Source organism: Mastomys coucha, unplaced genomic scaffold, assembly GCF_008632895.1.
Source record: "Mastomys coucha isolate ucsf_1 unplaced genomic scaffold, UCSF_Mcou_1 pScaffold6, whole genome shotgun sequence".
Lineage (NCBI taxonomy): Eukaryota > Metazoa > Chordata > Mammalia > Rodentia > Muridae > Mastomys > Mastomys coucha.
Window position 1 is genome coordinate 119,434,647 of NW_022196912.1, and position 10,095 is coordinate 119,444,741.

Here is a 10,095-nt window from a genome sequence, read left to right on the forward strand (position 1 = left end):
AATCCGCCTGCCTCTGCCTCCCAAGTGCTGGGATTAAAGGCGTGCGCCACCACCGCCCGGCTCCCCTTCATTTTTTAAGTAGTTGTTTAAAATAAAGAAATTTTTATGTGAAACGTTGCTACAGGTTACTTCAGCTATCGCAACAACAGCCTGGCCTCTAAGCTAAATGCTTGTCCTTCCTCCGCCCTGTGATTCCCAGTGTGGCACCTGTTTGTTCATTGTTTCTCCTACTGCAAACAATGCATTTTTGTAATGCAAAGACAGTCAAATGTGTATTAGTTTTCACTGCTGTGACAAAGTGTCTGACATAAACTGCTTAAGAGGAGGAAAGCTGTATTTGATCCCAGCCAAAGGTTTAGTGGACGAGGTGTGAACTGCATTGCTTCTCCTGATGGGAGACAGAACCAGCATACAGAGGGGACATTGCAGAGCAATGACACCTGAGAAAAGATATAGAGGTATAGAGGTAGGTGTGTGTGTGTGTGTGTGTGTGTGTGTGTGTGTGTGTGTGTGTGTAAGAGTTCTCAGAAACAGGTAACTTCAGCAAGGCTTAAGCAGGTTGATCCAACAATGAGGTCAGAGTCCTTGTGACTGAGCCACAGCACAGTGACTGTTGGGTGAGGACCCAGGGTAGGATACTATGCCCTAGCCTCAGTGGGTCTGCTAATGTGAAAAAAACCATAGAAGCTTTCAAAACAGAACAAGGGAAGGCGAACGTGAACAAAGGAGGAGGACCGCTCGTGGGTATAATGCATGAGCCAGAGTCACCACATGACACAGAGCCTGGGTTCACATCTCAGCAGCAGCTCCACACAAAACTAGACATGGCTGTTCACAGCTGCAACACCACACACCTCTAGCCCCAGTTGGAAGTTCAGATCATTCTTGGCTACATGCTGAGTTCTGGACCTGCATGGGCTATGTGAGACTTCGACAAAAAAAAAAAAAAAAAAAAAAAAAAAAAAAAAAAGCAAAAGCAAAAGTTATATATTTTAACATATAGAAAGGAGTACATGTGACAAAAGAGCCAGGGTTGTATAGTGTACACTCATAAGAGCAATGTAACATCTGTCACAGCTGCATTGTAAGGCATATCCCTTAAATGCTGAAGCAACCACCAGAAACACACCAGTAGTCGTAAGTACACACCTGTAGTCCCAGTCTCTAGCGGATCAGAAGTTCAGAGTCATGTACGCTTCATAGCAAGCTTGAGAACACCCTAGAAATGTGTCTTTTAAAAAAGCCACCAAATAGAATTTTGAGAATTAGCCAAGCTGGGCAGTGGTGGCGCACGCCTTTAATCCCAGCACTTGGGAGGCAGAGGCAGGCAGATTTCTGAGTTCGAGGCCAGCCTGGTCTACAGAGTGAGTTCCAGGACAGCCAGGGCTATACAGAGAAACCCTGTCTCAGAAAAAAAAAAGAAAAGAAAAGAAAAAAGACACTGTCCCTCTGGAACCGAGAGAGAGAGAGAGAGAGAGAGAGAGAGAGAGAGAGAGAGAGAGAGAGAGAGAGAGAGAGAGAGAGAATGAATTAGCCAGCCCAAACAAACAGACGAACAAGAAAGGAAAGGAAGGCATGGGTGAGAAAGAGAGAACAAGGCGGCAGCAGCGATGCTAGTGAAGCCCTTCAGCAGCCTGACAGTCAGGCCCCATGCTCACTGGACAGTGACCTCCTGGTCCACCTAGACTGCCTTTCTCAGTGTTGGCCTCACACTGTGTATAGACCCTTCTTAAGAACCCTTGTGGCCATTGGACTGACCTGTCCCATGAGTCAAGCCCCAGCATAAGTTATGTCAGACCGCAGAGCATCTCACACAGTAGAGGCTGCTCTCCAGTGTCCTTGTTCTATAGGTAAAAGCATCGTACGCCAAGGAAGGTTTTGTAGTCACCCAAGTGTGCAGACACTTAATGGTAGAACTTGTAGTTGAACCAAAGCATAGCTTTGTTTTCTGTAGTAGTTACCAGCTCTTTACAATTAAAGACTAGTCTAAAAATAAGAAATGAGAAAATATTCTACATAAATAGGTAAATAGAGTTAAGACCCTTAATTAAGAAACAGTATCAGGGGGCTGGAGAGATGGCTCAGCGGTTAAGAGCACTGACTGCTCTTCCAGACATCCTGAGTTCAAATCCCAGCAACCACATGGTGGCTCACAACCATCCGTAATGAGATCTGATGCCCTCTTCTGGTGTGTCTGAAGACAGATATAATGTACTTACATATAATACATAAATAAATCTTTAAAAAAAAAGAAAGAAAGAAAGAAACAGTATCAGGGCTAGAGAAATAGCTCAACAGGTAAGAGCACGGGCTGCTCTTGCAGAGGACTTGGGTTCAGTTCCCAGCACCCACATAGTGGCTCACAACTGTCTGTAACTGAAGGCTGTGTGTAATGCTGTGACAGTGGACAGGAGATTCTGTAAGTGGTTGTTTAGGGAGAAGCATTGCATTCAGGAAAGGCAAATCCATACAAAGGACTGAGAACAGAGTACTTCCCTCAAGTCAGCCCAGTGTAGTCATTCTGCCACCAGGCCACTCGCTGGTCTGCCAAGAGATTTGGCACTCAGTAGCAGCAGCTGTAGCTAGGGCAGCCTTGGAGAACAGAGGACACAGGAGTGGATTGGAAGCCAAGTAGCCTTTGGACATTGGAAATCACCAGGAAGTGTTCAGTTCTCTGAGTCCTTCAGAAGGAACAAGCTGCACGGATATCTTGATTTCATGCTTCATTCCTCCAGAACGTTAAGAAAATAAAGGTGCTACTTTCAGCCGCTGTGTTGATGTTTATTTGCTCCAAGCCACCAAGTCTGTGGTCATTTGTTACAGCAGCAATAGGAAGCTAATAGCAACCACATATTGATAATTCTACAAAACATTTTTGCCAACCACTTTCTTCATGACACACAAAAATATTCATCATCAACATCAGGGTTCCGTATTTGAAATCTCTTTACCTCAGTAAGGCTGTTAGAGCTAGAGCAGCTGCTGTGTTTGGTTTTGAGTGGACTGCCACCAAATCAGTGAGAATGCTTTCTGTGGCCAGCGATGTGAGCAGACTGAAGAGTTTGGGGTTGTGTCATGTAATGCAGACTCACGTGGTGTATTGCTGAGGCAGGATGTTAAGAGGATGTGATGCTTGGAGAGAGTATAAATAGGATTCAGTGGGCTGTGATAGGGTACATTTGTCCTGTAACTCTTTGTGGTTTTGGGTTTTTTATTGATTTTTATTTTGTTGAGAGAGGCATGGCAGAGAACATTTTTGGCATCTACACTGGTTTTAGTCATTTTGGGGGTTTGGTTTTGGTTTTGGTTTTGGTTTTTTGGTTTTTCAAAATAGGGTTTTTCTGGATCGCCCTGGCTGTCCTGGAACTCACTCTATAGCCCAGGCTGGCCTCGAACTCAGAAATCCACCTGCCTCTGCCTCCCAAGTGCTGGGATTAAAGAAGTGTGCCACCACCACCTGGCTTTAGTCATTTTTTGTTAACTTGTGTCAATTTGGTGGCGGAGTCCTAGCAGGTTTTCCTGGATCATCCCGCAGTGGCTGGTTTGTGTTTGGTGACACTTTTGAACTGGACTGGTTGTATCCTGCCCCTACTGAACTGGACCACTGATGTCCTGACAAATGGAGATTGGAATCACCACAAAGAACTACATCTAATCAGGTCCATATCCCCTTGTCCAGTTTACCATCTTTTCTCCCCTACCTTTAGACAGTGGGCTGAGGTGTTGAAGCGTTTGAGAACCCTTATTAAAAGTAGGCTTTAGCCGGGCGGTGGTGGCGCACGCCTTTAATCCCAGCACTTGGGAGGCAGAGGCAGGCGGATTTCTGAGTTCGAGGCCAGCCTGGTCTACAGAGTGAGTTCCAGGACAGCCAGGGCTACGCAGAGAAACCCTGTCTCGAAAAACCATTAAAAAAAAAAAAAGTAGGCTTTAAAGACTAAAGCCTATAGGGACTTTTTGGCTCCAATAACTGAGGTACAGAGGTGGGAGACTGTCTGGGTGCCCTGCTGTCCTCTCAGGCGCTTGCTGCTGTCTTTTCCCCCTTGTCAGCATTATCCTTGGCCTCTTGGCCTCATCCCAAGATAGCTGCCAAAAGTGTGCCATGACTGGACAAGAAAGAACATTGGATGAGAAATGGAGTCTGACTCGCCACATCACCTGCTGACTCCACTCAGTAGGGAAGAGGCATCTGATTCCCCTCAGAAAATATGGGTGAAACTAAGCAAGAGAAAGATGTCCAAGCAAGCAAGCCTGTTACGGGCAGGAGAGAACAGTGCTAAAGAGCACTTCTCTGCTCTTGAAGAGAGGCCAGGGTCAGCTCCCAGCACCCACACGGTGACGTGACCACCTATAACTCAACCCCCCCCGGGGGGGGGGGGCAACGCCTTCTTCTGGCCTCCATAGGCCCCTGCACACACTCACTCACACACACACACACACACACACACACACACACACACACACACACACCTACATATAGCTAAAATAAATCATTGTCAAAAGTTTTCAGTCTTCCATATCGTTCTCCAAGGGATGCATGAAGTCCCCTAGGCATCCTCTTTTTGGAACCTGGGGCTGATTGTTCCCCAGTGACTAAGTAAGGCCATCTTCCTGCTAGTGCTGGGCTCCTGCTGAGAGAACTTTGTGAACACCTTTTTCATGTAATGTTTACTCTGATGTAACTGCTCTTAATTACCAAGCTAAAGGCGAGACAGACATGGTGCTTAGAAGCTAAAACCTTCCAAATAGATTTTTCTTTTTAATTGAATCAGGGCCAAGTCAATGAAAGTACTTATTCCTAACCACTGGACCAATGGATCAAACTGAGTTTATAAACTATATTAAGTGGTCACTTCTATAAAACCAAACATATCTTTAAGCAGTGTATCAGTTGAGTATGGGACACATGTTTATTTTGTTTTGTTTTGTTTTTTCTTTCATTTTGTTTTGTTTTTCGAGACAGGGTTTCTCTGTGTAGCCCTGGCTGTCCTGGAACTCACTCTGTAGACCAGGCTGGCCTCAAACTCAGAAATCCTCCTGCCTCTGCCTCCCAAGTGCTGGGATTAAAGGTGTGCGCCACCACCGCCCAGCTGGGACACATGTTTAAAGGAGTTCATAACAGTTTTAGATTTTAGGTACATAGCATCACCCATTTTCTTAGATATAGGTGTGAATTTGTATTTCTTAAATATAGATGTGATTTCAAACAAACTGGGTTCTTTTCTACTTCTGTGTGAACTTGACAGATGAAAATATTCTGTAAGCCTCCAAAAAGGTATTTACTCAAGGAAATACATGTTAAAACAATGAGCTTTTTGTTCTTTGCCTCACAGACTGACAAGAGTTAAAGAGGGTTGGAAAGCTTGTGTTGATAGGCCCACAATGCTTCTCTTTGGAGGAAGGTGGCCTTTGGAGCTTTGGATTAGGAAATCAGTGGAGTGCTCTCTGTGGGGCTTAGTGGGCCATCCTGGGAGGAGCATGGAGGCAGGTGCTGATAGTGATTGGGACTGGGAGGGCCTGGCTCAAGAGCTGTCGGAGGAGAGGAAGGTTTGCATGTGGCCTAGCAACTGTTCTTGCGATCCTTTGAGAAGAATGTTGCTGCTTTCTCCCTTGTCCAGTTGGAATGTCTTTCCAGTAAAAAGTCTGTCACTGCTTTCTTGCAGAGTAGAAACAGACTATAACCCCATGGAGCTAAGCAGTATGTCTGGATTTGAAGAAGGCTCCGAACTCAATGGGCTTGAAGGCACGGATATGAAGGACATGCAGCTGGAGGCTGAAGCAGTTGTAAACGATGTTCTCTTTGCTGTCAACAACATGTTTGTCTCAAAAAGCCTGCCCTGTGCAGATGATGTGGCTTACATCAACGTGGAGACAAAGGAAAGGAACAGATACTGTCTGGAGCTCACAGAAGCAGGGCTCAGGGTAACTCACTTTTATTTTTAGAAGAAAAAAAAGCATATCTTTATCATTTTATCAGAAATGATAAAGAGGAATATTACATAAAAACCAGACATAGATGTCTTCAAAAAAAATTAAGAAATATTTTCCCCAAAATTTTGGTTAATAAATTTTTGATCAACAAAGAACAATTGAATTTGAGAGACTAAATACATTTCAAAAAAATTGATTCAGTTTGCTCTAATCATTACCACCCAAACGAGTTCCTCCCCTTCTTGTAGCTAACTCTGTCTCCTATAGTGGGCTCTCTGCAGGGGACACCCTTGTAGTTACAGTGCTGAAACTCTGCTCACCTCCACCTTCCATCCAAACTAGATGCTTAGCTGGCCTGCGTACTGGGTGGCGTGCTGTACAGGCCAGAACCCACAGAAAAGAGGAAAGAGAAAACCTCACAGACTTAGCATCTGACTTACATAGATATGCCATGTGTGAGTATGATATTTTTAATTTTTTGAAGGTATTCAGAGGCTGGGCATGGTGATAATAGACCATCAGTCCCAGCACTCAGGAGACAGAGGCAGGTGGATCTCTGAGATTGAGGCCAGCCAGGACTGTATAGTGAGACCGTGTATTTTTGTTTACTAAAAAGGAAGAAAGAAATGCTTAATGGTAGAGCCCTGGGTTCAGTTCTCAGCAGCACCAGGCTCGAATGGAGAGGCTTCTGTCACCAGTTTTTTATTGCAAGAAGGTACCTTGGTATGGGTGATCATCAGTATGTATGGAACTCAGTAAGGGTGGGTCCTGGAGAGATAGCTCAGTGGTTAGGAACACATGTTTCTCTTGCACCGGTTTGATTCCCAGCACCCACAGGTCAGGCAGCTCACAGCAACTATGACTGCAGCTCCAAGAAGTCCACTCCTCTAGCCTCCATGGATATCTGCACTCAAGTGCACACAGGCACACATATACAGAATTTAAGATAAAAAAATAAGGATAAAAATGGTTTCAGGGTCGGGCATGGCGGAGCCTGCCTTTAATCCCAGGGAAGCAAAGGCAGGTAGATCTCTGAATTCAAGGCCAGCCTAGTCTACAAAGTGAGTTTCTGGATAGCCAGGTTACACAGAGAAACCCTGTCTTAAAGGCAATAATAGTAATATTTTTATTATGTCATTTTCAAGATTTTAACACTTGAGAAAAGAACAAAAGTGAGCAAATCAAACCTCTTAAAGAGCCCTGGGGGAAACACATGGGGGGTCGTGGTCCTGTGTTCTAAGCTACTTAGAGATTGCTAACCGCTGAAATGCAGATCATCCACTGAGAAATGGTGTCACTGCCCAAACCCTTCAGACCCCCGGCTCCTGCCTTCTCTGCCCGAATGGAAGCTACCGAGTGCTCACTGCTGCCTTTCTCTCCTAGGTGGTGGGCTATGCCTTTGACCAGGTGGAGGGTCATTTGCAAACCCCCTACCATGAGACAGTCTACTCCTTGTTGGATACGCTCAGTCCTGCCTACCGGGAAGCATTTGGAAATGCACTTCTTCAGAGACTGGAAGCTTTGAAACGAGATGGACAGTCATGACTCCTTTTCCTCCTAGTGGGGCCACTGCTGGTATAGAATCTGAGATAAGACTTGACACCCTTGCATATAATCATTGTAGAAAGTACATCGTTGGCTTTATGTGTTTACCATTCCTTCACACACAGGCTTTTGACTCACAGCATAATTGACTCATAAGTTGTCTTAGCTTCAGATTCATTTAAGGGGATTTTGAGACCATTGCTCTGACACACAGCCACTCTGCATCTCAATCCCTAATCAGCACTTCATTCTCCTATTACAGGGCTTCAACTCCGCCAGCACTCTTTGACATAGGAAATTGTAGATTTGCACAGTAATTAAGAATTAGAATCCCCTAACTTCAGACCTGGCTTCAGCCTGCTAAATCAGGGGTTCACTACTAGCTTGGACTGACTTTGTAGTGGTTATTTTGTTCCTGGCCTTATTGGAAACAAACTGTCAACTGGTTTCCCCTGCACAAGTTTTGAAATGTATTGCTCTACTTAATCTTCTTACTTACCAAATGGACTATAAGGACGAACTGCTTATCTGTTACTTAACCAGGATAAAATGAAAGGCCGGGACAGAAATAGTTCTCCATTCCTTGTTTGCCACAGCCAGCCAACCTAGAGCGAGACAGACCATTAGCAAATGAATGTAACAATTACTTCTCTCCAGGATATCTAAGCACATGAGCAAATAGAGGAACAGGCCTCACCTCATCCTTGGTGTGTATCACTTGGAGGAAGAAGATCCTGGTTTCCTAGGAAACGGTATTTTGGCCTGTGTTGATTCTTATCCGGAATGTTTGTTTACAATGTACAGTATATATATATATAATGCACATATATATTCAGAAAGTATTTTTGCTTCGATGCTTACTTTCTATAAAGCAGTGCTTTGGTATTCCTACAGCGCCCTTCTTCCCCAGCAGTTGGACAGTGCTCTGTCTCACTGCCACATGAACAGTGTAACATGAGTGCATTGTATGGTTTGAAACCAAAGGATGAATGAAGCATTCAGAAACTTGATATTTAAAAAAGAGATGCTCTGTATTTTATATTTTATTACAGTCCCTGGTGTTTATAAACTTAATAAAGTCCTCCATACTGCTGCATGTTTTCCAGTATGTGACAAACAAAAAGGACCTGGCGCTGTTCTTTTAGTTGTCACCCAAAGCAGCTGCTTTGGGAATGGTCGTCAGCAAATGTTTTTGTCATTAGTTTCCAGGGGGCATTTTTAGCCTCTAAAGACCATGGGAGGGAAGGTGATGGGTAGAGCCCTTGCCTGTTGTGGGTAAACACCCAGTTCAGTCCTGAGGATCAAAACGGTTTTGAAAACTCAGAATGTTTGTGTGGACCAGGCCTGGTAGAGTTCATCGGCTGTGTGAGCTTGGCTTTGCAAGGCTCTCCTTCTGTGATGTCTGGTTGCCTGCAGGTATGCACAGTGAAGCCCAATCTGGTGCTTAATCTCGGGGTAATATTTAAAACTGATGTCTTTAGAGTTTGAATAAAATTGTTTACTCGATTTTGAGTTGAGTTTAAAAATTGAAATCGTAAGTGACTGATTCCAAGATCTATGCCAACATTTTTTAAATTCATCAGTGTTCTATTTGGAGTTGAAGTGAGTGAAGGGAGTCGTTCTTTTCTTTTCTTTTTTTTTTAAAGATTTTTTTTTTATGTGTATGAGTATACTGTAGCTGTACAGATGGCCGTGAGCCATCATATGGCTGCTAGGAATTGAACTCAGGACCTCCCAGCCCTGCTCACTCTGCCCTGCTCATTCTGGCATGATATACTGTAGCTGTCTTCAGACTCACCAGAAGAGGGCATCAGATCTCCTTATGGGTGGTTGTGAGCCACCGCGTGGTTGCTGGGATCCGAACTCAGGACCTTCTGAAGAGCTCTTACCTGCTGAGCCATCTCGCCAGCCCCGTTCTTTATTATTTAGAATAAAGGGGATCAGTGAACACACACACACACATGTGAGCACAGGCATACATCCATCCTAAGCTAAGCCAGTTTTAAAGATTAACCATATAAATTAAGCCTTAATTTTATTTCTAAAGAAAAAAAAATCATCTGACTCAAATCAATTTCAAAAGAAATTGTGCATGGCCGCACATATAACCTGAACACTTGTGAGGTGAAGAAAGAGCCAAGGCTTTCATCCTTACTACAGAGAGAACAGGAGGTCAGCCCAGGCTAAACAAGACCCTACAATAGGATTACAGCAATGGGCAGATGAGTTTAGACAACTCAAAGGTGGGGGAGGGGTGGAGAATAATGAAAGCTGTTCAGTGACCACTTAGAGGGGTTCCAGAAGGAGAAGGGGCACAAAAATAAAACGTGAGAGGGGTTTGACTCAGCTGATAATGTGAGAAATTTTCAATAGTTGTGGGTTATGGCAGGCAAGATGGCTCAGTGAAATTACCACCTCCAGACCAGACAATCTGGATGGGGTCTCAGGACCCACGTGGTGGGAGGAGAGCCTACTTCCACAAGTCTTTTAAAAAGATTTGTTCTATTTTGTTTCTTGTTTTTTAAGTCAGGGTTTCTCTGGGTAGCCCTGGCTGTCTAGAACTCACTCTATAGACCAGGCTGGCCTCAAACTGGGAGATCCCCCTACCTCTGCCTCCCAAGT

The 10,095-nt window shown here is 44.4% G+C and overlaps 1 protein-coding gene across 3 annotated transcripts in view; it reads left to right on the top strand.

The window, feature by feature from the left end:
* Gskip (GSK3B interacting protein) overlaps positions 1–8,581 on the top strand; it is a 21,543-nt gene extending 12,962 nt beyond the window's left edge. For all 3 annotated transcript variants that reach the window (XM_031357870.1, XM_031357869.1, XM_031357867.1), the window contains exons 2-3: positions 5,661–5,919; positions 7,312–8,581. In XM_031357870.1, the coding sequence (XP_031213730.1) occupies positions 5,683–5,919; positions 7,312–7,473 (399 nt within the window). In that variant the 5' untranslated portion in view covers positions 5,661–5,682 and the 3' untranslated portion in view covers positions 7,474–8,581. The remainder of the gene's footprint in view (positions 1–5,660; positions 5,920–7,311) is intronic.
* The last annotated feature ends 1,514 nt before the right edge of the window (positions 8,582–10,095 follow it).